The sequence below is a fragment of the Zootoca vivipara genome, chromosome 12 (genome assembly GCF_965207765.1).
Source record: "Zootoca vivipara chromosome 12, rZooViv2.hap1.1, whole genome shotgun sequence".
NCBI classification, from domain to species: domain Eukaryota; kingdom Metazoa; phylum Chordata; class Lepidosauria; order Squamata; family Lacertidae; genus Zootoca; species Zootoca vivipara.
In genome coordinates, this window is record NC_142595.1 from 18,252,396 (window position 1) to 18,280,123 (window position 27,728).

At 47.8% G+C, this 27,728-nt stretch overlaps 2 protein-coding genes across 3 annotated transcripts; both read right to left on the reverse strand.

The window, feature by feature from the left end:
• Positions 1 to 1,137: 1,137 nt before the first annotated feature.
• SGCA (sarcoglycan alpha) lies at positions 1,138 to 25,910 on the reverse strand. 2 transcript variants are annotated; one of them, XM_035136280.3, is made up of 10 exons: positions 25,814 to 25,910; positions 23,795 to 23,929; positions 21,418 to 21,569; positions 18,987 to 19,059; positions 15,903 to 16,101; positions 14,364 to 14,526; positions 14,062 to 14,270; positions 11,858 to 11,884; positions 3,619 to 3,822; positions 1,138 to 1,559 (listed from the first exon to the last, which is right to left on the reverse strand). In XM_035136280.3, the coding sequence occupies exons 1-9, from the start codon at positions 25,851 to 25,853 to the stop codon at positions 3,630 to 3,632; spliced, it is 1,191 nt and encodes a 396-aa protein (XP_034992171.2). In that variant the 5' UTR covers positions 25,854 to 25,910; the 3' UTR covers positions 1,138 to 1,559; positions 3,619 to 3,629. The 2 variants fall into 2 exon arrangements, with proteins under 2 accessions (XP_034992171.2, XP_088511993.1); XM_088655867.1 differs by lacking the exon at positions 25,814 to 25,910 and adding an exon at positions 25,343 to 25,415.
• LOC118095215 (uncharacterized) lies at positions 9,386 to 11,272 on the reverse strand. Its single transcript, XM_035136281.3, has one exon. The coding sequence runs from the start codon at positions 10,504 to 10,506 to the stop codon at positions 9,832 to 9,834; it is 675 nt and encodes a 224-aa protein (XP_034992172.1). The 5' UTR covers positions 10,507 to 11,272; the 3' UTR covers positions 9,386 to 9,831.
• Positions 25,911 to 27,728: the final 1,818 nt, after the last annotated feature.

The window sequence follows — 27,728 nt, forward strand, 5'->3', positions numbered from 1 at the left end:
GAACCAGAAAAGGAAAGAAGAAAGTTTGTTTTTTTTCCTGGATGCAGGCTAAAAAGAGAGTCAATTCTTATGGGAGATGATGGAGGAGAAGGAGGAGAATAATCCTGGGACATTCTGCTCCAATCAACTGCCATGGCATTAAATTTGTTGTTCTCCAGATGACTCTCGACTCCTCCCAGAACTAAGGACTTAAAAGCACCAATTAGACTTTTTAAAAATATTGCCTTAATCACTGTTCAGAGTTCACTTGTTGTGGCATCACACTGCATGTTAACAATGAAAGGTTATTATTTAGTTTGGTGGTAGTGCAAAGGTAGGTATAGTGTGTGTGTGTGTGTGTGTGAGAGAGAGAGAGAGAGAGAGAGAGAGAGGGGGGGGGGGAGAAGTATTTGTCTTTTACCGAGAGTGTCATATTTAAAGTACAAAGCTGTAAAAAAAAATATTGGGTGCAGCCTCATGAAGCGTTCTGTGAATTGTGAAAGCTGACATATACAGATCTCACCTCTTCCAATACAGAGAGGGTAATTTTTTCCTGAGTTGTTGTTTTAGGATTTAAAAACCAGGGGGGTTGGACGACCTGTACTGCTTCCATGGTGTTCTGTTTGACAGTTTCTGGTGTCCAGCTGCGACATAACTGTGTCAACCAGGGATGCAGAACGTTTGAATCTATAGGTCGGAGTGTCTGTGAGCATGTGGCAGTCAAAGGTATTGAGGTTTTCTTTCTACAGAGCAGGCAGTAGGATTGGGTGAATATGTCCATTTCAGATTCTCTCTGTTTTCCATTTTTCCAGTCCTAAACTCAATTCTCCACCCTGCCACATTAGTTTTTATTCGTTTGTGTGTGTGTGTGTTTTTTTAAAAAAAGTCATCGTGAAAATTAATCATCATCTTAGTGCATACACACACGCCAATGCAATTTTATGCACTTTTTTTGCAAGCAATTTCCCCTAATGTAATGCAGTTTGAGGTGTCCGCTTCAATAATCATACATTTCTGTGTATGTGCATTTTCTGGCTGGAGAACTGCATGGCAAAATCCAGAGAACAGTGAACCAAGGAATACAACCTTTTGAAGGCTCTTAATTGGGGAGAAGGTAAATAAAATAAAATAAAATAAAATAAAAACAATACAAAGAAGGGTGTTCAACCTTTTATCACTACAAGGTGCAAAATGGCAACCAAAGGACTCTTTGATCTCAGTCACTTGGTGGGTTCAAAGAGGTACTGTCGTGACGTTACCCACAGAACTCTGGGCAATGTAGTTCTGTGACCAAGGTTATGTACCTCCGATGCATCAACAGCTCTGAACTACCCACCCAGCACTTGGATATGTAGCAAAAAGACAAAAACAACATTGCCCCGGGAGTCAAAATGTAAGCTTAACCCTACAAACATATCCATAGAGTTACCGAATTCCCACCATTATCCCAATTCCCACCATGATCAAAGAGGAAACAAGCAGGAAAGCAAAATCCATTATCCCGAGTTTCGAGAGAAGTTGCCTCAATATTGAGAGAAGTCTTTGGTGGGGACATTCTCCACAGCCTTGCCGGATTTGACCTGTTGGAGGGAAAGGGGGGGTTAATAGCACATGCATTTCTTTGGCTTCCATTATTGAGAAGGGGGAACGGAGACTACAAGAGGAGTCACTCATCCACCAGAAGGTTTCTGTATCTTTGTACTTGCAAAAAAGAAAGAAAGACAAAGGTTCCCCTCCCCTGCAAAAAGAACAGGGTTAAATCCTGTCTTGGCTGAGCACTAGGCTTATAACTTTTTGACTTTCCTGTACAGTGGTACCTCGGTTTATGAACACAATTGGTTCTGGAAGTCTGTTCATGAACTGAAGCGTTCATAAACTGAAGCGAACTTTCCCATTGAAAGTAATGGAAAGTGGATTAATCTGTTCCAGACGGTCCGTGGGGTACTTAAACTGAAGCGTTCATAAACTGAAGCGAACTTTCCCATTGAAAGTAATGGAAAGTGGATTAATCCATTCCAGACGGGTCCACGGAGTACTTAAACTGAAGCGTTCATAAACTGAAGCGAACTTTCCCATTGAAAGTAATGGAAAGTGGATTAATCCGTTCCAGACGGGTCCGCGGAGTACTCAACCTGAAGCGTACTTAACCCGAAGCATGGGTGTAATTGGTTCCGGAAGTCTGTTCATAAACTGAAGCGTTCATAAACTGAAGTGAACTTTCCCATTGAAAATACTGGAAAGTGAATTAATCCGTTCCAGATGGGTCCGCGGCGTTCGTAAACCAAAAATTTGTAAACAGAGGTGTCCATAAACCGAGGTTCCACTGTATCATAAAGGGATGAACTTTTGCTTAGAAACACTGAAAAGGGACTAATTCTTCTCAGTTGTGGGGGAAAAGGTCACCCCGAAATGAAACACTGGTATCACCATATATGTAACATTGCTACTCATTAAGCATTAGGAATTTTTAAAGCTTTATGGGACTGTTTAGAACTTTTACAGCTGTCTGGAACTTCCTAAAACTGTATTGGAGAATCACTGGAAGCCATCCGTACTCCAGATACCAAGAAGTCATCAGTGTTGAGAACGCGCAATCAAAAGTGATGCAGGAATTTTATGGTGCTTGAGGCAGAAACAAAGGCAAACTGCAAGCTCAGTTTTTTTCTAAGGAGTAAGAAATGATGTACAATGTACAAAGTATGATAAACTTTGCAATGATGTTCAATGTACAAAACATTACACAAGTATTATAATTTATAAACTTTTATAAATTATAAACTTTGCAATCTCTGTTTTTCCTGTATTATAATACATGACATGCTGTGCAAATTACAGAATACACTTCAGTGGTAGCTTGGTTGTCTAACTTAATCCATTCCGGGAATCCGTTCGATTCCCAGAACTGTTTGAAAACCAAGGCGCAGCGTCGGACATCCGGCTCCCGATAAATGTTCACAAACCAAAACACTCACTTCTGAGTTTGCGGCGTTCGGGAGCTGATTTGTTCGGGAGCCAAGCCGTTCGACAACCAAGGTACCACTGTACCATATAGTTAAAGGGTAAAGGGACCCCTGACCATTAGGTCCAGTTGTGACTGACTCTGGGGTTGCGGCGCTCATCTCACATTATTGGCTGAGGGAGCCGGCGTACAGCTTCCAGGGCATGTGGCCAGCATGACAAAGCCGCTTCTGGCGAACCAGAGCAGCACACAGATACGCCGTTTACCTTCCCGCTGTAGCGGTACCTATTTATCTACTTACACTTTGACGTGCTTTCAAACTGCTAGGTTGGCAGGAGCTGGGACCAAGCAACGGGAGCTCACCCGTCGCAGGGATTCGAACCGCCGACCTTCTGATCGGCAAGCTCTAGGCTCTGTGGTTTAACCCACAGCGCCACCTTCCCACACCATATAGTTACATATGCAAAAATCAATTTATTGATTCTGGAGTGAAATCTTTTTTCAAATGATTCCTTTGTTTTTCAGTTCATTCCTTTGTTTTTCATCCATAGTTTGTCTAACTAAGCTATGGGAGCATGAGGTTGTAAAACAAAGTTATAACCCTACCGGACATGCCTGTTCCCAGGCATTCAAGGCCCCATTCAGCTCTATGGCTCTGCAGTGGGTGTGGAGGAACTCACCTGACAAACGATCACTGCTGAGCCAGGATGAGAGGCACCTGGGCACTGTCAAAGTGGGCGCTTCTCATGGGATTGGTCCTCTCGCCCGTGCGGACGTTGAACATGGGCATGGTGGAGAGGGGCCGGGGAACATCTCGGGAGCCGGCCATCTCCCTCAGCTCCTCGGTGTTGTCATGGATTGTGTGGTGATGCACCATTTGAATGCTGAGGAAGAAAAGAAATGGTATTATCCCCACAGGGTTGATGTGGGGATAAAATGGGGAGGGGTGGAGGGAACCATGTACAATGGTGCCTTGGTTCTCAAACTTAATCCATTCCAGAAGTCCAATCCAAAACCAAAGCATTCCAAAACCAAGGCACACTTTCCCGTAGAAAATGATGCAAAATGGATTAATCTATTCCAGACGATTTTTAAAACAACCCCTAAAACAGCAATTCAACATGAATTTTTACTATCTAACAAGACCAGATGTAAGGGTGACTCCCTGTAGGGAGCCAGCCCCCATCATCCTAACATCCACCTCGCCAAGCACAGGGAGCAGCAGTGGGTCTGAAGCAGCCAGGGAGAAGGGGAGAGACTCGGAGGGAGAGAGCAGCCAGCGTGTGGAACGATAGGAAAGCTCAGGGGAGGAGAGAGCCCTTCCACTGCCTTGAACAGGAGGAGGCTGAGAGGGCATCGCTCCTTCTGGCGCAAGAGTTAAGGAGAGCACCGCGACACAGGTCAAGGGGGAGGCGTTTTGGGGTGCCCCGACTACTTTGCTGGCGTAGGAACAGACATACGCCATTGCCAGATTCTGGTTCGGACTGAGATGTCATGTTTTCAGTTGTCTCTGCACTGTAAATACTTTGCACAATAAAAATCTTTAAAGACAAACTGGACTCAAGCGGAGTTACTCTAGAGTAGCCACGCCGACCCTCTGACACCATCGATCCATAAAACGAAAGCAATAAACAATGTACTGCAGTCACACAATCAATCAATCAGTAGCTGAACAGGGTTCCACACAGTCACAAAAACAAAACAAAACAGAGCTGCAAAAACAAGAAAAATGCACAATAAATAGCAAAAACAGACAGACCTCAGCGTAACACTCAAAACGGAAGTGTGGCACTCAAATCGGAAGCGTAACCTTCAAAACGGAAGCACGTTCAGCTTCCGAAAAAAGTTCGCAAACCAGAACACTTACTTCCAGGTTTGCAGTGTTTGGGTTCCAAGTTGCTTGAGTACCAAGGCGTTTGAGAACCAAGATACCACTGTACATGACTGAGAAGGAGAAGTGAGATATAAACAGGGCCAACGCACCCATGAGGCAAGGTGAGGTGACCGCCTCAGGTGGCTGGATCCATAGGGTCTGCAAATCCCAATGTAGATATTTAGTCCCCTCTTTTTCCTGATATAGATCTTCCCTCAACCCTTCTTCCCTGGCAGGGAGGGAGGCGCCATTTTGTGGTCCGCCTCAGGCGACAAAATGTCTTGGGCCGGCCGTGGATATAAATGTGGTAATCATCATCATCATCACGGGGCACAAGGACCAGTTGACCTGGCTTTACCATGATGCATGAAATGTATCCAACTTTAACTAGCAGCACCCCTCCAACAGCCAAGGTGGGAGTGTTATCGTGGCCCTTGCTTACCTGGAGACTGAACCTGGGCCCTTTTCTATGCTACATATTCTCTCCATCACTCAGCTGACATGTGGACACTGAGGTCCAGCTCTGAGGGCCTTCTGGCGGCTCCCTCATTGCAAGAAGTGAGATTATAGGGAACCAGGCAGAGGGCAGTAGTGGCGCCCGCCCTGCGGAATGCCCTCCCATCAGATGTCAAGGAGATAAGATACAACCTTTAGAAGGCATCTGAAGGCAGCCCTGTATTGGGAAGTTGTTAATGTTTGATGTTTTATTGTGTTTTTGTATATGTTGGAAGCTGCTCAAAGTGGCTGGGGTACAATTATTATTATTATTATTATTATTAGTAGTAGTAGTAGTAGTAGTAGCAGCAGTAAGTAAAGGTAAAGGGGCCCCTGACCATTAGGTCCAGTCGTGACCGACTCTGGGGTTGTGGCGCTCATCTCGCATTATTGGCCGAGGGAGCCAGCGTGAACCAGAGCAGCGCACGGAAACGCTGTTTACCTTCCCGCTGTAGCGGTACCTATTTATCTACTTGCACTTTGATGTGCTTTCAAACTGCTAGGTTGGCAGGAGCTGAGACCGAGCAACGGGAGCTCACCCCATCTCAGGGATTCGAACCGCTGACCTTCTGATCGGCAAGCCCTAGGCTCTGTGGTTTAACCCACAGCACCACCCGCGTCCCACTACTACTACTACTAGTAGTCTAATTTGTTGAGTTAACAAATACTTCAATGTGTTCATGTGTATTTTTAAAAAGAAAACAGCAAACCATTAAGAGGGAGAGGCAGGCATGTGATGCAAAACTTCAGGCAGTTTCTTTGTGGCATCACAGAGCACTAAGCTGACATCACAGAGCACTCAGCTTTGTTCCCATGGCAACTAGCTGGACCTAAATACTCAAAATGTGCCTGGGAGATGGACAGGATTGATTTGCCTTGCAGCTGAGCACCATCAACTTGAAATCCTCTACCCTCCCAAGGCAAGCAAACTCAAAAGTACTGTTGAGAGAGGTTGAAAAGAGATAACTGTTTATTCAGGAACCCCCCAAGTATCGCAGCAAGGATTGGGTGAGCGCGCGGGCGAGTCGAGTTGTGAATGTGACAAGATATTCGGAGCCACAAAATCTCCAAACCCGTTTACGTTAAATGACAGACGTGGTAGACGCGTGTGGACAATATAGACCAAGAGATAAAGACAAAAGCAACACCCCCGTTGACTTTCTTTAAATCTGAGAAGGGAGAGGGACACATATCCCTCCCAGATAGAAACGAACCGCCAGAACTATCCACCCAGAAAGAACAAGGAGAAGGGGGTGAAACAGAAGGCACTTTCTGAGCAATATGATGGAGTCAAATGAATTTGCGGACGTTCCTTCGGTTGATGCATCTGAAACAGGCTCAACCAACGGAGACTCAACTCCAGAAGACACTGAAGAATCTGAGGTTTCGCCAAACTTGCAATCCTCGGGTTCCTCTGAGGAGCCTTCTCTCCTGGATCCTTCCTTGCAGAGAGGCAGAAGAAATCCTGGGCCAAAGACTGCTTCTGACCGCAATTCAACGAGAGCCGCTGTGCCCAAGCCGCCGACCACCCACCTCTCCTTGCTGATATTTACAGCCGTGGCCACCTGCCGAAGAAAGACTGGGCTTTCCCTGCAATCTCTCCAGAAGACCGTGACCGACATGGGCTATGACATGGAGGAGAAGAAGCACTACTTCATGAGGTCCATCAACAACATGGTGTCCAAAGGGCAACTCTGGCAAGTGAAAGGGAAAGGAGCCACAGGCTTCTTCAAGGTCAACCCCAACATCGTGAAGAAGTGCCAGCCAAAGATGAGAGGCCGGAAGGCAAAGGATGCTGCCAAGAAAAGAGGCAGCCAAGCCATGTCCAGGAGTGGCAGGAACAACGGCAAGAAGCAAGGGAAGGCAGAGTCCGCCAGAGGCGCAAAGAGAAGCAGGGCTCTCTCCCTCCCAGCTGCCCAGAATCAGGTCAAAGTGTGAAGGGTGCTTGCTGTGTCCTCCAGAGTGACTTCCGCATCCTTATGACGAATAAAGCAACCCCTGTATTTAAAATTCACCGGTGTCTATGATTTTTCCCATTCCTCAAAAAATCAAAATGTGTATTTAAGATGTACTTTAATAGATTATAGTAATGCATAATTTAAATGTGCTTTTGCTCTTGAAATGAGTTGGGTACGTTGGCAACATTTTTAATTGCCAGTAACCGCACTGCATCTGGCGGTTAGCAAAGTACTTATCTGTGCATCAATCCGAAAGGTGTGGGATCAGACCATTTCGTGTAGGAATTTGCAGAGTTTGGATTCCTCAAGCATCCCTAAGGGCAGTGCCATGGGCGTACCCAGCATGGGGCAGGGGGGGCAGCTGCCCCCCCAGAAGCAAAAAAAAATTTTTTTTAAATCGTCCTGCTTCACGGTGGCTGCAGCTGAGCTGGAGGCACGTCGGGGTCCCGCAAGAAGAGCCTGAAGCGGCTCAGCAAGGCGCAGCGGCATTGCTAGCCTTCTGTCTGCCCGGGGTGGCAAATCAGAAGGCACCCTGCCGGGGGGTGGGGCGTCCGTCGCGTGCATTAAGGCTAGCGACGCCGCTGGGAGGAAGGGACCCGCGCGAAGGGAAAGGAGGAGCAATGGAGACAGGGAAGCGGCTTCCTCCTCCTCTCCATTTTTTTCTCCCCTCCTCGAGCTCCAGCGTGAGGGCAGCGCGGGAGCCACGTCCCTAACCAGCCCAGCCCCGGCGGCCGCGCCCGATGGTGTGCCCAACCCCGCTGGCCCCGACTCCAAGGGCTGCGCATGGGCCATTCCTGGCGGCTGCAACAATAGCCCACGGCGACGCAGCGCCTCAGCAGCTCCCGGGTTGGCGCGCCCTGGGAGCGCGCAGCAGACGCCACCACCGCTTCTGCTTGGGCTGCAGCGGCAACAGGAGCCGTGGAAAGAGGAGGGGGCTTCGCAGCAGGAGGTGGAGAAGGCGGAGGGCCTCTAAGCCGCAGAGCCAGGCCTTGCCCCCGGGGAGGGATGGAGGGGAAAGGAGGGTGGACCTCAGCTCGCGCCCCCGCTGGGTCTGTGGGAAGCGGAGGCAACTCGAGCGTGCAGCTGCTCGGCTGCTCGGCTGCTCGGCCAGCCCTCCCTCCCTCCCTCCTCCTCCTTAGGCGGGGCAGCCGTCGGTGGAAGTGGCAAGGGGGTGCCACCCCGCCCCCCACAAAGTGGTTCCCGGGGCCCCCACCCCCTATTGCGACGCCCCTGGTCGCACATGCGCACTCTCCCCCGGGGCAGCGCCCAGGATGAAACTTCTTCCGGAGTCAGTTTCACCTGGGCTCCGTAGCCCCGCCCATGTTCCCACTTTGTGGCCCCTCCCCTCCCGTGCCTTGGCCCCACCCCTGAACAACCATGGCTTGCCCCCCCCCAGTTTTGATCCTTAGTACCCCCCTGGGCAGAGCCACCTACCTCATCCGAGGAGCTGGGAGTCACCAGTGTACAGCCGTACCTCGGAAGTCAAACGCCTTGTGACTTGAACGTTTCGGCTCCCGAACGCCGCAAACCAGGAAGTGAGTGTTCTGGTCTGCGAATGCTCTTTGGAATCCGAACGCCCGATGCGGCTTCTGCAGCTTCAGACTGGCTGCAGAGCTTCTTACAGCCAATCGGAAGCCGCACCTTGGTTCCCGGACGTTTTGGAAGTTGAACGGACTTCCGTAACCGATTCCTGTGAGCCTCCACGGCAGCCGGAGGGGACGGGGTAATGTTCTAAAATAGCACTGTGCATCTGGGTGAGAGAGGAGGCATTGTGTCAGGCCGCAACCCCCACTCACGTGAAAGACAGTAAGCGGCCATTATATTAGGGCTTGCAGCTTTGGGGGGGAAATGTGCCTACCGGAGGAAATGGACATAGGTTCGCAAAAGTGGTGGGAAACCTGATTTTTTTTTTAAAAAAAAAAGAATTTGTATTAAAGTAATTTGGTTTGATTTGTTATAATTTGGAAAACTAATAAAAATAACTTTTTAAAATGTGTATATTAGACAAAAAATGCATATAAATGCATATATTGAAAGAAATCTGCACCATTGTGCTGATTATTTTTTTACGAGGATTTTATTTTTATTTTATTTTTATTTTATTATTTTATTATTAAGCAAACAGATGTGGAAATGTGGAGAACTGAATTTATGACTGAAGCAACAAGAAACTGAAAGTGACAGATTTGCCAGTCCATCCCTAGTGGTCGGTTGAACAAGCAATGTTCACTTCTGACCCATGACATCATGCCATATGAACATGCGTCTTTTCGTGCTGTATGAGATTGCAGGAACTGGGCCACTTTCTACCCCAATTTTTTTTTTCTGCTGGGTTAGGAAGTCCCGACCACCTGTAGAGACAGTCTGCTTCCCTGCCTTAGGGAGAAGAAATATATACACACACAAACACACACCCCCTTTGCATCAGACCTCCATCTCAAAAGACTGAGAAGAAGCTGCCCTTTCTCATGTCTTTGGCTCAGATGCTAACCATCTCAATTAAGAGGCACAAAAACAAAGGCACTTCAAATACGACACTTTATTCTTTTTCCTCCTTACACACAGCGTCAGCTATGGGAACCTGTCATCAGCATAGGACTCTGCAAGTCAGTCGGCTTAGATGTCATCCTCTTGGTCTTCTTCTTCTTCCTCCTCCTCTTTCTGCTCTTCCTCTTTTTCTTCTTGGGTACTTGCTTTGGCTTGAGATCTGGCAAGGCCTTCCCCTTCCCCTTCCCTTTCCCCTTCCCCCTTCTCCTACTCTTCTGGCTCCTCCTCCTCAGCAACTTCGTCATCATCCGGCTGATGGCGTAGCAGCCCGTGAGCCCTCGGCCAGTCAGCTTCCGCAAAACCCCTTTGGCCACCAAGGCCCTCAAGACCCTCTTGAAGTAGCCCTTCTTCTTCTCGAGGTCGTATCCAGTGGCTGCCACGCTCTTCTTGAGGGCTTGCAGGGAGACGCCATGGCGCTTCTCTCCCGAGGCCACCACCTGGAAAATGAGCTTGGAGACGCCCCGCTTCGGAAAGAGGAATTTCCAGGGGAAGGAAGGTTTGTGGACCTGTCTGCCTTTCGTCTTGGACTTGGAGATAGCCTTCAGGTGTTCGCCGGAACATGACGGCTGAGGCTCCCTTAAGTCCTGGTCTTCCTGGTGTGCCGGAGGGTCAAAGATGTCCGCCGGTATCTTCTGCTCTGAGCGCTCCTCATTATTAACCAAGAAATCAATCTGCGTTTCGCCTAAGGCACTCATTTTCTCCTTAAGCCTGGCTTGTGTTGGTACATTCCTACGCTACCTGCCTCGCAGCTGAGGAAGATGTTGGGTGGTGATATCCTGTGCAAGGCAGATATGACAAAGCCATCCTGCTTTGCCAGAGGTTATGAGGTTACAGGGGAGGGACTTGGACTAAATGGTCGCCATGGAAACAGCTCGGTGCATTGTGGGATCACAAGCCCCCTGTGATGCTGCTCCCATGTGACGGCGTCAACAACAAGGGCATATCTCTAGTCATGCATGGTAAGCCCCAAGACATGCCCAATGGCCCAGCGACATCCCTATCCTGTTCCAGACCAGAATATTTATTTTATTCAGACACCTGTGATGTCCCCCCACTGTGACTGAGGGCAGTAGGGCCATTTAGGCTGTGCAAGAAGAGCCGGACACGACTAAACGACTAAACGACTAAACAACAACAACAAACTTTACCAAGATTGCTATCATAGTAGCAGGGAACTTGAGCTGACTCTGACCTACAAAAAGACTTAAAATCCATTTTCTCTCTTTTTTATAAGAGACCTAAAGTCCAGAAGGAGTGATATACTTTACTTTGGAACTTGGAAGTCCCCTCAGAAATTTGCTCCTGGGGCCACGGACCCCCTGCACCCCATGCTACACCACTGCATCGAACACACAGCTCTACCACCCCCAACACCACTCCCCACTCATACCTCATGTCGCTTCCAGGTAGCCCATTCACAGAGTATCCACCCTAACTAGTTTGCAATGAGGTCAGGTGACTTCCACTATTTACCGAGCATCCATTTTCATTTGTTTGTGGGGGGTTAGGCAACATTGCTTCAAGCAGATGTTATCACACACTTGCCGCCACGTTTTCACCGTCACTTTCCTAACCGCATGAAGTCCAAACTTTGGGGGAAGTGGGTTTGTCGCAAAAGAGCTCCAGATAAATGCTAAAATTTGCCAGCCTGTGGTTGAATCTCACCCAGAAATATCAACGGTCTGGAAGTGACCGCAGCCTGTCTAATGGTGGGGCCTAGCCCTGTAGTCATGGCACGGAAGGTAGAAATTTCAAAATGATTGCAAGGATTTGGTCAACGGAAGAAGAAAAAACTCGTACATTCAATACCCATGACTGATATATAACGCTGACGTGTGGGTTTTGTTTCATTCACATTTTCAAATAAGCTGTGTACTTCGGATCGCCTCACTTTTAAAAGACGACAAAGGAAAATACAAAAAAGGGTGTGGCTGAAAAGGGGGAAAGCAACTTCTGAAATGTAGACACTGGGTGTGGGGGATGTGGAAGTAATGATTTCACATTTTCATAAACCACTCCCATGCAAATGGAGGCACAACTACTTACTCTGAGGTCTTCTGGTCCCTTTTCTGCCTACAATTTTTAAAAAAGGGAGAAAACTGGGGTTAGGTCCAATTTGGCAACACATAACCTTTCATTTAGTATACTCAGGGCTGTACCAAGATAACAACAGTCCTATATACTCTAGCTGAACATTTTCTGGACCTGTCCTTGGTAAATCACTGCCGGATTTTGAACCCATGTTTGCCTTGTTGGAGACTGTGACCATGTTTGCCGGTCACATGGAAGTATGGTGTAGGGCTGGTGAACATCTGGCCCTCGGGGTAATTTAATTTGGCCCTTGGGCTGTTTTTGACATGGGCTGCAATCTGCACTGGGGACCTCAACCCGATATATAACCCAGCGTGGCCGATGGCCAGAAATAGTCAGGAATCTATGATTCTATGATTCCATGATGGCAGTTCTCATTCAATGACATCAGGGGACCCAAAGTTACCCTATGGTATCCCTGCTGCCTTAAACTGCCTTGCCATTGCCGCCCCTTTATGATTTTGCAGGGTTCTAGAACGCACAGGGAATTCCCATGGGATCACCGTCTGGCCTCTTTAATAGCAGGAAGTTCAGCTGCAAAATGGCCTTTGCTGGGAGCTCGGGAGAAGAAGTGTCAAGGACTGGCAAGTCACTGACCAGTGTACCCTGGGGTGGGAGAGAAGCGGGGCTGGAATCTGACTCAGGAGAGGCGGTCAGTGATTTGTGGGGAACTGTACCGGCCAGGAGGCAAGATTTGGAGGCAGGGGAAGCTTCAGAGCTGGAGGGTGGAGCCACAGGATGGGTCAGAAGAAGAGGAGGAAGAGGCAGGTCAGGCAAGTGAAGGCCTGAGTGCTTCCCCACCCTCTCTTGCAGCACTATCCCCCAGAACCAGGAGGGGATTGAAAAGGGAAGTTTCCACGCAGGCATAGTCTCCAGCTGTGTGCATGCAGCCCATCGGGGGAAGGTACATAAAACCCCAATTCCTCCCCTCCCACACCCCTTTGAACTATCGTGAAATGCCTTATAGGTGCCAAAATAAAATAAAAGACTGTTTATGTATGCCATGACAGCAGCAAGGATGCTTCTTGCCCAGAGATGGAAAGAAGAAGCACCGGCCAGAGAAGAGTGGCAGACCAAGCTGATGGAATATGCAGAGATGGCAAGACTGACGGGAAAGATCAGTGTGAGCTGAGAGGGTTAATAGCTCAGCAATCGTCCTCTGTGACGTGTCCATGTAAACAGGAAGTAGTACCTGTTGCTGTTGTATCTGTTATATATGACACTATATGTTTTTATACTGTCTGTTCGTGTCGCAGTTCCAGCCGAGGATGGAGTTGAACTCTCCGGGGCTGAACTGCCCTAAGCAATAAATCTCTTTGTTTTAATGAACAAGGGAGTGGACCTGAGTTATTTCACAGGCACGGAAAAGCATGGAGAGCCGGATAAAGTTTCCGCTGCTACGGACTGTTATCTAAACTCAGAAGGAAAAATTTCTGGACGTTTTAGAAACGAGGCTGGACATTTGTGACGGAGCGTACTGGACGAGTATTTTTTGCAAGTGTCTGCAACACAGCTAAAGTTGTTCATAGGCAGATAGATTTCTCTGCTATCCTTCTGTCTCACAAAGCTGTGTTATTGATAATTGCCAATTAGACAATTAGACAATCTAATAATCAGGAAGACCAAGTATTTTCAAAAGACTGGAATGACTTTCTAACATACCGTATTTGAGAGATCACTGAAAACAGTTCAAATCATTGGCAGGAATACAGTGACACTCATAATGTAACATGGATTTTGGATACTATGATGATATAATTGATAGATTACAGTAAAGTATGCAGGAATAAAATATAGAATTGGAACCCATGGAGGGAAGGAAGGAGGTCTCAAGGTTAAAAGGAACCCTTTTCTTTTTTTAAATGTGTGAAAATGTTGTGTTTATGGTGTATGATTTTTTTTTTTTGTAAAACTAATGAACTACAGTAGCACCTCGGGCTCGGTAACGTAAACTTTGGGATGCGAAAGCGGCAAACCCAGAAGTGTTCCGTCGCGCGTGCATGCGCAGAAGAGGTCTACTGCTGCGTACATGCGTATAACAATGATCCCCAGCTTGCGAAACCTCAGACCTCCGGGACGGATCCTGTTCGCAACCGGAGATACCACTGTATTATGAAATGCCCACGGGAGGCTGTGACCTCCCACAGATTCAGACTTACACGCCTTCCCGTCGGCAGCACATGATGTAGGCCAGGAGAAGAGCGAGGAGGAGCGCCAGGAGGAAAGGGAGGAGGAAAGTGAGCAGGAAGTCGCTGAAGAACTCCCTGTCTGGGGAGTCATCCGGAGGATTGAATTCGCTGCCTTCCTCTAGCACTCCGTCTCCATAGATGGTCACCGCTTCCGTGGTGTTTATATTGGTGAGGTCTATCTGAGGAGCGGGAAAAAGGACGGAGGGGGAGTGAGCATCTCTGGGATGGCCTAGCGCATGCCGCCACCCACTTTCTCCAGCGTCCCCTCTCACCAAGGTGAGGTTGCACCAGTCGATCTGGAACCGAGAGCTGAAGGTGTCGTAACAGGTTAGGGCCGGCTGTTGCTGCAGCTTGCACCGGTTGCGGTTGGCAGGGGACTTGACCTTGGTTAAGCACTCGTTGAACGGCTCCTTGGAGCCCACCTTGATGAACACCCTGCGAGAAGGAGAGAAGGCCGCCGAGACCATGTAAAACCGGCCCTGAAAGATCTACGTTGGCTCCCAGTACGTTTCCGAGCACAATTCAAAGTGTTGGTGCTGACTTTTAAAGCCCTAAATGGCCTCGACCCAATCCAGAAGGCCCTCGGAGCTGGACCTCAGTGGGGGTGGAGACACTCCTTCAGGTATACTGGGCCGAGGCCAAAGTAAAGCAGAGCAATATGTTTGGCGAAAGCTGGGCTGCAGGAGTTGCCGGAAGGAGGTATAAAAGATACCATCCAACTGTCTTAGGGACTCCACTCTGGATTTGTGTAGGGTTTACTCCCTAAGTCTCTTCTTCTCCCGAAATATCCCGCAAGGCAGCAGAAGTTTAGGATCAGAGTTTTCCTTCTCCTAGATGGGCTACCTTCCCTGGTGGACGAGCCCCATCTGCCCCTCACTTCCCTCTACAACTCATGGAGAAACTGCCTTCTTGACCATTGAACCCACTCTTGGTCCTGTCCACTCAATCTACTGGATCCTGTCTTCACATGCAGGGTGAAGTCCTTATCTCACGTGGGATTTGAGACCCAGACTGACACCTTTGATATTGGGCAATACAGAAGAGGCTTTCAATGAGCAGCTTTCCGATCTGCAGTGCTAGCAAGCCAGAAAAACGTGTACACTTGAGCCTTGCAACAGATAAATACTCATTTTCCTGTTATTTGGCCTCCCAATTTACAGTTTCTGAGGGTGGTGGAACAACCAAGTGAGGCCCGTCTGTGATCTTCACATCTATCTTGAGTGAAGAGTTCGCCTCCCCTTCAGTAACTTCACAGATAAGAATGAACAAGCAGTTTATATTTTATAGTTATTTTATATTTTATATAGGCATCAGGTTGCAAGCAAAAGTCCGCATCCCTCCCCAAGGAGAGCAGTTGGCTTCTCTAATTCTTCCCCCTTCCCCCTTCTGCAACATAATAGGCATCAACAGGAGGTTCTTCCTTCTCTCTGCAACCTTTGTTCTCTAATACGTTCGGATCTCTGAGTTCGTGGGGAGGGAGGGTTCCTCTCGCTTTCTAATGACGTCTCTGCTATCTGTCCCCTCCCTTTTGTTCCCTTTGCCATTATCTCGCAGCTAGGTAACTCCTGCCTAAACCTCTCTGTGTCTGCGTCTGTCTCAGCTTCTGAGACAACTGTAGGCAAGGGGGGAGGGTGAATCTTCCCCCTTCAGCTCCTCTTCTGAGAGAAGCTGCTCTGCTTGGGAATGCACCCCCACCCCACTGCTTCAGACCATTCCCTGACAGCATCTGAGGGGGTTCTGTAGGAAAGGAGGCAGCCTTTCCAATATTGGGGACCATTTCTACAGCCTGCGAGAGACTCCCCTCCTCTTACCCTTCCTTCCGGTTTTCAATGGGCAAAGGTACGCGGCCTCCACGGTCCAACGCTGAGGTAATATTGACGACGGTCAGGCCATCTTGTTCCCACATGCTGTCCACAGCTTGCTGGAAAAGATCCTGGATATCTGCCGGCAGTACTTCCTCCACGTCCCAGTTCTTCACAAGGAAGTCAGCCTGGTATGGCATTTCTCCATCTACAAAAAGAGTTGAGAGTTAGGGTTAGGGTTAGGGTTGGGGTTGGGGTTAGGGGATATACTGTATGCATTACTTCCCACCACAAAAAAGTCCTGGTCCATCTGCCCAGCCCATCTCTGTCTGACCTCATCTAGCTGCCCCATACGGAGATCGAACCTGCAACCTTGATTAGCACTGTGCTGCAGGACTGACCTGCTGGGAGTGGAAGGGCCTTGCCCTGCCTCTCTCCAACTGTCTTGGGGCAGGGCCTGACAAGCTCCATAAAAGACTGCTGCTGCTGCTACTGCTGGGCAGAGAGGGCTCCGTTTTTGTTTTTGTTTTTAATTGCTTTTATTTTTTAAATCTATGTCATTTTAAATTGTGATTGATATTAATGCTGTATTTTCAGTCTTAAAAGGTAAAGGGACCCCTGACCATTAGGTCCAGTCGTGACCGACTCTGGGGTTGCGGCGCTCATCTTGCATTATTGGCCGAGGGAGCCGGCGTACAACTTCCGGGTCATGTGGCCAGCATGACAAAGCTGCTTCTGGCGAACCAGTGCAGCACACGAAAACGTCGAGCAGGTCGGGCGCCCTGGCGCTGAGGGGCGGAGATCGCTCAGGCGCCCCCGCCTTCGCAGGGTGCAGCATGGTTTCCGTGCGGCTTCACCGTGCAGCACCCCGCCTACCGGCCCGGCGCCCTAGCACACCACGCCACCGGGGCTCTACCTGGAGCCGGCCCTGGCGGTACTTATTTATCTACTTGCACTTTGAGGTGCTTTCGAACTGCTAGGTGGCAGGAGCTGGGACCAAGCAATGGGATTCGAACCGCCGACCTTCTGATCGACAAGCCCTAGGCTCTGTGGTTTAACCCACAGCGCCAGACGCGTCCCAATTTTCAGTCTTAGATTGTATGATTCATGTGGAAATTGTTTTCCCTTTGGTTGTGCACTTTTTGATGTGTTTTATTTATTGTTTAGGACTTTTGTTATGTCGGTAATTATGTAAATCTTGTCATGTTGTAAGCCGCCTTGAGCATTGTTTTAACTATTGAAAGGCGGCATACAGATAAAATGATGAAGGGAGGGCTCTCTCAAGCCACTTTCCCCATACTGCTCAAAAACTGATAAACCTCTATCATGCTCTTTTGCTGTCCTTTATACTAAGCTTAAAAGCTTCAATTTAGCCTTTGCTTGCAGGCAAAAGCGCTCCAGCTCTTTGATCATGTCCCCCTAGTGCTATTACATCCTTTCAAGACAGGGAGATGATATTCTATTTGAAGCCACACTGCAGCCGCCTGATAGAAAGGCATTACGATGCCTGCCGTTTCCCTTCGAGGTCCTTTCATAATCGCTCCAAAGGCTGACGCGTCATTTGGCACATACCCGTTTACTAGAGAGAGAAACTGCTACGGAACGGTGAGGCTTTATTATTCCTGAGTAAACCAGCACAGGTGGGAGATTGGATAGCTCAGTCGGTAGATCATGAGACTTTAAATCTCAGGGTTGCACGTTCGAGCCCCACATTGGGCAAATGATTCCTGCATTGGACTCATGATGGTAACTTCCAACTTTACAATTCTAGGATTATGCAGTGGGGAAGGGACATAGCTCGGTGGAAGAGCACTTTAAATGGAGGTGCTTCAAATATATGATGTTGATCTGCCCAGATACATGTTTAAGGCAAAAGGTCTATGGTGGAGGGGACCCCCCACCCACATTTGCCTTATGAGTGTTTCACATTTGAGCTGTGGGCAGGTAAAAACACAGCTAGATTCTTGGACCTGTAAAAAGGTAAAGGAGTATTAGGAAATAATCCACAATGAATTGAAAAAAGTGTTTAGAAGTACTTTCCCCAAACAAACAAACAAACAAACAAAAACAACCCAGAGTCCTTTTTGTTGGGGATAATTTAGACAGAAATTCCCAGGTGTCAAAAAAGGTTATTTATGTATGCGACAGCTGCAGCCCATATTCATATTTTTTTTAAGACCAAAAATGGAAACCGAACGAGGTCCCAACTGAAGAAGAATGGCAACTCAAACTGATGGAATATGCACGTCTTGCAGATCTAACTTATAGAATAAAAGAACAAGAAGAACATACATTTAAGGAAGATTGGAAAATGCGTATTGAATATATGGGGGGGGGAATTGTGTACACTTGAAAACATTGGCAGCTATAAGATAAATTCAACAGTTTATGTAAAATATGCAGGGATTTATGATATGCAAAATGGAACAGTGGAAAGAGAAGAAAGAAAGTCATTGATATTTTAAGGTTGTTTAAATGGGTAGTCATTGATATTTTAAGGTTGTTTAAATGGGTTGTTTAAATGGGTAAGGTTGTTTAAATGGGTATATGTAAAACATATATACAGTAGTACCTCGGGTTACGAACACGATCCGTTCCGGATCGCGGTTCATAACCCGAAAAGGTCGCAAACCGAGCGCCGCTTCTGCGCATGCGCAAAGCGTGCGTGCTGCTTCTGCGCATGCGCGCGTCACGCACCGAAAACACTTCCGGGTTTACGGAGTTCGTAACCCGAAGTGTTCGCAACCCGAGCGGGTCGTAAACCGAGGTACGACTGTATATAAACACACAGCTAGATTTGATTCCTCATCATTGGCCCAGGAGAGGGCCATGGGATGAATAAGCCCAAATAATGCATATATATACATTGGGCCTAGAGGGCTTTGGAAGTCTTCTCCAACTTTGCTGGCTCAGGTCAACACCTGCTCACCCACCTCCCCCCAATAGCCCAACAAAGGCCTTTCATGGGAGTCCAGGCAGTGAGGATCTGCACCAAATTTAAGAACAGCCAAGATCCACTATCCCCACCAAAGTCAATCGTAAGGAAATACAGCTGAATTTGCCCCATATGCTTCATGGAAGAGGGGGAATTACCTGAAGATGGGGCAATGGTGATGATCATGGTTTGCCTTGCAGTCTCATAAGTGTACCTGTTATATGCCTTCACCTGTCACAAATAAGAGAAAGAGAATTGGGGGTTAATTGGATTGTTCTTTAAAACACATGCCCAAACACACCGGACTTTCCCAGTGTTCCTATTTTCCAGGGAGAGTCCCCAGATATACAGAAACCATCCCAGCTTCTGATTTGATCCCAGAATGTCCCGCTTTTCCTTAGGATGTCTCTATTTTCATTGGAGAAATGTTGGAGGGTATCGAAGCTACCAACATGAGTTTCACCAAACTGCGGGAGGCAGTGGAAGACAGGAGTGCCTGGCGTGCTCTGGTCCATGGGGTCACGAAGAGTCGGACACAACTAAATGACTAAACAACAACAACAACATGACACACACACACACACACACACACACACACACACACACACACTGTTGTATCTCAGCATTCAAAGGGGGGAAAAGCATGTTTCCATAAGGATAACAAACAGAAAATAAATAGTTTCTGGGCCAATGGATACCACAAAAGCTGGAAGCAGAGGCAATCATACCCCAGTCCTGTGTCTGAGAGGAGCTGGCTTTTCAGAGCTGGTACTGGAGATACCTGGTTACAGGTAGTAGCGATGGCTGGTGCCGGGAGTCCCCCGTTGGCTGGGAGGCACGGGGCATTCTTGGCATGACAGAGTAAGTCCAGCAGGTCCCTGGTCAGCTTAGTCCTCCGTGGCCCAGGGCAAATGTAGCCAGCTACCCCTTACCACCTGCATGGGCCTGACTGGTGCCCTCTGGGATTGCTAGGGCAGAAGGCATGGACGCCATGACAAGCTGAGCCAGCGAATACTTGCTTTGTCCCTGTTCTCTGCTGAATTCAACAAGACAAGGTTGAGACTAAGGAGGGGGGGAGGGGGAGACAGGCGGTGCCCAGTGCCAGATTTATGTATAAGCTAAACAAGCTCTAGCTTAGGGGCCCACTCTCTTGGGGGCCCCAAAATAATTAAAGGGGGGAAAAACCTGGATGTACATTTCCAAAATATAAGATAAAAAACAAATCAAATAAAACCTACATACAGCAACAGTGTTTTGTGTTGTGTAGGCTCCTAGGATGTAAATAATGTCCCTCGCCTGCTCCCTAAAATATCACTGGTTTGCTCATTTCTATATATAGGGTGCCTCCATTCTGCATGGACTGGTTGCATGACAACATGTGCAAATGGCTTTAGATACCTATTAGTTCCATAAATTACCATATAGCATATATTCAACACACACAAAAAGAGTGACCATTTGCTGTTGACAAAGGACAGCTGGGCTTATAAAGGGCCATTGCCTTCAGTAGCTTAGGGCCTCATCAAACCTAAATCTGGCCCTAGCAGTGCCACTCCCTGGATCCTAAGCTGACAAGGGGCTCGACGGTGGCTTCAAAATGTGTCTGTGTCCTCGGGGGGGGGGGGATGAACAGGGATTAATTTGGTTTGAATTTCAGTGCAGATCAATTTAATTAAGGGCTCGTCCACACTTACATTTGCCAGTGATTTCTAGTCATGGGTTTTAGCCATATCCTCCAATAACCCTCAGATGAAAATAGGGATGAGCTAGGTGGTGCTGTGGGTTAAACCACAGAGTATAGGGCTTGCTGATCAGAAGGTCGGCGGTTTGAATCCCTGCAATGGGGTGAGCTCCCGTTGCTCGGTCCCAGCTCCTGTCCACCTGGCAGTTCGAAAGCACATCAAAAGTGTAAGTAGATAAATAGGGACCGCTCCGGCGGGAAGGTAAACGGCGTTTCCATGTGCTGCTCTGGTTCGCCAGAAGCAGCTTTGTCATGCTGGCCACATGACCCAGAAGCTGTCTGCGGACAGACGCTGGCTCCCTCGGCTTATAGAGCGAGATGAGCATCGCAACCCCAGAGTCGGACACGACTGGACCTGATGGTCAGGGGCCCCTTTACCTTTTTAAACATCAGTGTCCTGCTGCTAGGGGCAGAGATGCAGTTGCAGCGGCTGAATCCATGGCCCCAGGTTGCCCCCAGGTTTCGGGGGAGGGCGTGTGGTGCATGTGTTTGATGTCAGGATTCCCCCCCCAAAAAAAATCTTGGGAACTGTAGCTTGTTAAGGGTGCTGGGGATTTTAGTTCTGTGATGGGTAAACTACCATTCCCGTTGTGGTGTTTTTTTGGGGGGGAGCCATGTGTTATAAATACATAGCTGCCAAGTTATCCCTTTTTTACAGGGATTTTCCCTTATGCTGAATAGGCTTCCTCGCGAGAAAATGGAAAACTTGGCAGCTATGTATAAATATGCTTTAGATATAGGATGTAGGCATGACTTCACACTTAACCTGGACCTGGGCTTCTGCCCAGGACCCCCCGTCCGTCCGTCCGTCAGGGACCACCCCCCTGAATTATAAAACATGCACACACCTCAATTGTTTGCTTGCCGAGTTCTTTGCTTGTGGGGGACCCGTAGAGATATCCTGTCTGGTAGGGGGTGCGTTGAATGTAGCGCAGCCAGCTGGGCAAGTCTGGGTGACCCAGAAGATTGGTGTGGAAAGTGACAGGAGGCTCAGGTGGCTCTGTAAAATTTCAGACCCAGATTGAGCTAATGCTGTGCTTCTTCTGCCCTCCCTGGGAGAGGGAGATGCTATCCTGAAGCTTGGTCCTTGAAACACCTAGGCTACAGTGTATAGGGTTGATCTCTATGGAGGCAGGAATAATAATAACAATGACCGTTCCCCACATAAAGGGGAGGCGCATTTTGCGCAGTTGCGCGCAGCCCTGGAAGTTTGGAAGCCTGCACTGCCTACCTGGGGCTGGATACTGGTGTTCTCCGCCCACTCAGTTAGCCGTCCAATCCAGCTCAGGGAGGCGTGTCGGGGGGATTGGCCAGGTAGGAACAGGTAACCTTACCTTGCACACAGTGGAAGTTGAGCCATTCTTGGGAAGCAACCGACGGATTCAGAGCTTTCCCACCCTTCACTCCCTAAATTAATGCTTGTATTACAGGTTATTTCCTTCCACAGGTGTACACGCACGCAGGCGCTGCTACGACAAGGCTGCTGTTGAAGGGCCGGAAAGGAATTTCCCTGCATTGGCAGGTTTCGCCTTTCCCGTAGCAATTCGTCACAACTTGGCGGATGCAGGCCTTGGGCGGAATCCTTTAGTCATTTACATAAATGGGCGGGGCGTGGGGGCGGTGACCCCCCGCCCCCATTGCGGCGGCGATAACAGGGTTCCTGTAAATGGGGCAGGGGGGGCATTGACCATACGCATAGGCCGTCATTGCCCTCCCCCTCCAGCGGCTGCGATCTAGGGGCCGGGCTATCAGCTTGAACATATGTTCTCCAAAGTTAGCCCGACCCCCATACATGCTGGACAACCCTGAAAATTACCCCACCCCCGGCTGGGGGCTGGGAGGGATATACGCCCAATGCCTGAGCCAAGGTCTCCCTACGTCTAAACTCTTAATAAAGTTGTGGCCAATTTTAATCCCATCAAACGTGGTCTTGTGTCATTATTCCACTCTGGGGCTGCCCGGGGTTTTGGGGGGACTCCGCCTGACTGCGCAATAATAACAATAGTACTGTGGTACCTCGGTTCTCAAACATAATCTGTTCTGGAAGACCGTTCGACTTCCAAAACGTTCGAAAACCGTGGCGCAAAGGGCTGGCTGCAAGTTCAATTGAGAAAATTGAAAAACACGCAACGGAAGCCGTTCGACTTCCGAGGCGTGTTCGAAAACAGATGCATTTACTTCCGGGTTTTCAGCGTTCAGAAGCCGAAACGTTTGGCTTCCGAGACGCTCAGAAACCGAGTTACCACTGTAATGTACCCCCGCCCGCCTGAATGGGTTGCCTCAGCCACTCTGGGCAACTTCTGACATAACTAAAAGCATAATAAAACATTACACATTAAAAAGCTTCCTTATACAGGGCTACCTTGAGGTGTCTTCTAAAGGTCCACAGGGGAGGGCATTCCATAGGGCGGGTGCCACTACCGAGAAGCATACCTGCCAAGTTGCTGTCGGAGAAATAAGGGACCGGGCCGGAAGTAGCAGACCGGAAGTAGCGCTGCCGCCATTTTGGAACTGGGCGGGGCATGCTCAGAAGTGACTTTTGATGCTGCTTTTCCCAGTTCCAAAATGGCCGCCGCGCCAGAAGTCGCACTGCAGCCATTTTGGAACTGGGCAGAGCAGCATCAAAAGTCGCTTCTGAGCATGCTCTGCCCAGTTCCAAAATGGCCGCCGCGCCAGAATAAACCGGGGAAAAACAAAAAAATCCATTTTTTCAGCTAGGAACAGCTGGAAAAATGGGGATTTCCTGGGGAATACAAGAGACTTGGCAGCTATGCCAAGAAGGCCCTCTGCCTGGTTCCCTGTAATCTTGTTTCTTGCAGTGAGAGAACTGCCAGAAGGCTCTCAGAGCTGGACTTCAGTGTCCAGGCTGAACAATGGGGGTGGAGATGCACCTAGTCTTGGCATCAAATAGCACTTCACACAAGCTTGCTGCAGATCCCTCTTAGGATTCAGCCGAAATAATATACTACTGTGATTGACAAAGCAGAGCAGCTGGTGAAGGCAGAAACTGAAACATTTTGCAACAACAACAACAACAACAACAACAACAACAACAACAACAAAATACTTTTTTTTGTTAATCACAGCAACATATATAGATCTAGGTCCATGGACACATGCCATTATGTAGACCAAACCGTATCTGTAGAAAGGCCACTAGCTATTTAACTGTGCCTGGGATGGATTGAAACAGAAAGAACAAGGAAACCGCTCCTGGTCCCTTACCATTTTCGTCCATGGAGGAGGGAAAGGCATCCATAAAGCCGTCTATTTCAAACTCGTGGACAAAGATCTCCCCAACCACAGCATAGAGATTGAGGACAGGGAGGCTAACAGCCAGGCCCCGGCTGAAGAGGAGCCCTAAGACAGAGCAAAGAAGACACAGGATTAGGTCCAGAATCCGGATTCATGTGACACAAAAGACAAACTCTCCATGTTCTCCACTGTGTTTTGCTTTTCAGCAAACTGAGGATTTTTGCACAGCCCAAGACGGAGCTTAGCGTCGCTGGGAAGCCTGCACACTCTATTGAAAGAGTCGTCAAAGTTTGTAATTATCCGCTTTGGAACGTGACTTGGTTGAGCTCATAATGCCCAGAATGCGTCTTCCTCAGGCAAATGGTTTCTCAGTCCTTTCTCAAGTATGTAACTACCCTGTGACACACACTACACTACGGAAAGATCCCACACGTACCAGTAGATACTGCTAAAGTTACCAACTTGGTTATGAGAAACGCCACATGTGCAATTAACGTGCATTCTTTAGCATGATTGTGAAGCCGCATTACTCCTCCGTTTTGTTTTGTTTGCCTTCCTGGCTCCTTACTTAACGTTGGTGCGCCAGCTGCTGCTGCTGCAAAGGGCATTGTTTTCAAATGCAACCGAAAGCATTTTTAAAAGATATTGCCACTGCTGTGTTCAAGCTTATTTTAAGACACTTCATTAACTGTAACACTAAAAATTGCATATATGCATGGATTTGTCCATGCCAAAAAATGTACATTGGCAAATGTTCCAGACCCATAAAACTAGCAAACACCACTCCAGGATTCGTAATCAGATCATGGAGGCACCATTGGTTGAACATTACAGCTAACACAAACACACAGAGGATGATTTTTTATTCTTCGTAACATGGAAACTACCTCCAGCCCGCTTTCACCGGAAGAACAACAACAGACTTCTCCTTCAACAAGAATGCAAGTTCATACATCTTTTCAACACGTTACATCCGCGGGGGTTGAATAACAGTCTTGACTTTACAGCATTCTTATCATCAATATTGTGTTCTTATACAGCCTATATTTAAATCATGCCACTGCAACTTTAAATTGTTGCAGCCATAGTCAGCATCTGCAAATGTATTACTGTTCCTTTAAGTAGATAGTAGACTACATCTAGTTTTCTATTTAAATACTGCAAACAGATTGAGTTAGTAGGAAAACATGAATGGTACGCTTTGACCTTGAAACTATGAAACTAGAGGTAAGCATTTTTTGTTCGTTATACGCCTACATATAATTTTCTATATATCTCCTATGTAAAGATGACAAAATGTCTGTCTGTTGGAATTTTCCGTATATAATTGTATATATAAAGAAGACAGAATGTAATATAATACTCTAAGACACATTTTTAATGTAAGGCTCTTTGTCATTCCAGCTGATGAAGAATAAACCGAAACAGGGCCTTGTCCTGGATTTCTAAAAACCGGATTGCTACTGGAATTTGTTTTATTATTATCAACTTAAAACTTTCTGAAAATTATTCCTTTACCTGGCCAGAGCTCTTGGAATCTTTTCATTTGACTCCCTGACAAATATGGCAACGGCTGTCTCTGCGCCAAGCGGCGAGCGAAAGGGACTGCAGCCTGAGACTAAAATTAGAAGGTGTTGCAAAGAGAGGGAGCAAGAAAAAGCAGGCAAACTTCCTGGTCCCCAAGAATTTTAGGCACACAGGTCCTGCTAAAAATTGCACCAAAAGACACACACCAGGGTGGAACACATACATATGGCTACTTCTTTCTTGACCAGAGTGGAGCTCTTTTTTTTCAAAAAAAGGAAGAAGTTTGAAATAGCCCTTGATATAGTCTCTTCCCGTGGCTACTCATCCTGTCTTAAAACAGGTCCTATGGCGTTCCCATTCCAGTTCCTATAAGTGGATGCTAAAGATAACACATAAACACACAGACGCCCTCCGCTGCACAACAGATTCCTGTATGCTCCCATAGAAAATCCAGAAACTTGCCTGCAAGGAAGCAGCTCCCAATCAGGCGCTGTCCTGCCATCTTTCGAGAGGAAAGTTTTGATTGACAGAGGCAGGTTGCGAGATCACAGCCGGTGGGAGGGTGTGCACGCCTTGTGTCAGGCAGAGGGGGTTAGGAGAATGGGGGTCAGCAGAGTCGCAAGCACCAGGCCCTATCACTGCCTCAAGGGGGCACTGCACGACTGCCAAAACAGCAGGCGAGGAGATGGTCCCATTGCTGAGCAAAACTGCAGGATACAGACTGCACCAGCCACCCCTGTAGAAGTCACTGCATGGTTAATATCACGACGATGTAACACAGCCAGGTAGAACAAATCATACAGGCTGTGTGAAGCCTGGCAAATGGAGGGTTAATCCAGACAAGACAGGGGTGCACCATAATAATAATAATAATAATAATAATAATAATAATAATAATAATAATAAAATTTTATTTATACCCCGCCCTCCCCAGTCAAAAACCGGGCTCAGGGCGGCTCACACCAACAAAACCACAATAAAACATAAAAACAATTAATTAAAATACAGAATAAAATACAGTATTAAAATTTAAAATGCAGCCTCATTTCAAGTAGTCCATAAATCCAAGCCATGAGGGAGGAAAACACGGGTCAGACTAAGTCCAACCCAAAGGCCAGGCGGAACAGCTCTGTCTTGCAGGCCCTGTGGAAAGATGACAAATCCCGCAGGGCCCTGGTCTCCTGTGAAAGAGCGTTCCACCAAGTTGGGGCCAGTACTGAAAAGGCCCTGGCTCTAGTAGAGGCCTATCTAGCCACCTTATGGCTCGGGATCTCCAGAGTATTGTTGTTTGTGGACCTTAAGGTCCTCCGCGGGGCATACCAGGAGAGGCGGTCCCATAGGTAGAAGGAAGGGCTTGGCTAGAAGGAAGGGCTGTATGTCAGGGGTAGAGCACCTGCCTTCTGCAGCCATTCCCAGGTTTGATTCTCGACATCTCCAGTTAGGGCTGGAAATATCTCCTACCTGAAACACCTGACAGCTGCTGTTGGTCCGTGTTGACAATACCAATGGACCAGTTATCTGAGTCGTTAAGAGCACACAACTCTTTATTGTGGGGAAAGGGCAGGTCTAATTGCACATGCAACCTCGGCAGCACATGCAAAATTATTAGGGGCGGCAAGGAATCCCCATGCAATCAAAGGCCCAGCTCGAGAGTAGAAAGGCAAGGTGGAAACGCAAAAATAAAGCACACAATTTTTCACAATGTACTATTATTTTGAATACTGGAAAGAAACCAAAACAAAAGATGTAGGGGGCATAATCCACATGTACGTATATACAAGACAAAGCTCATCATATTAATCCACAATTTAACAAGCCAGATGTTTAAACTAGAAATTAATCCCCAAACCTTCGTAATGCTTCCCCCAAATATTCGTTCGCGAAACTTCCTGTCAACACCGAACCCAAAACAGCACACAACATTTGGAAAGAGATTAGGGGTGTCACCTGAAGCAAGAAATCTTAGGTGCTTCATCTATGTCCAATTAAATCCCTATACACTTGCATATGGATAATACATGCTTTTTAAAAAGTATACCTCTTTTATATCATGTATGTGGAACCTGTGGCCTTAAGATGTTGTTCAATGCCCAACGTCCCTGATCACTGGCCAGTTGGCAGGACAGATGAGAGTTGGAGCTTAACACCCCAGGACCGCAGGTTCCCCATTGCTGTTGCATGTATAAAGCTACTAACCCAGACACCCCCAAACTTCGGCCCTCCAGATGTTTTGGACCACAATTCCCATCTTCCCTGACCACTGGTCCTGTTAGCTAGGGATCAGGGGAGTTGTAGGCCAAAACATCTGGAGGGCCGCAGTTTGGGGATGCCTGTACTAACCTGTACACTTTAATCCAGAAGTAATTCCTATTGAACT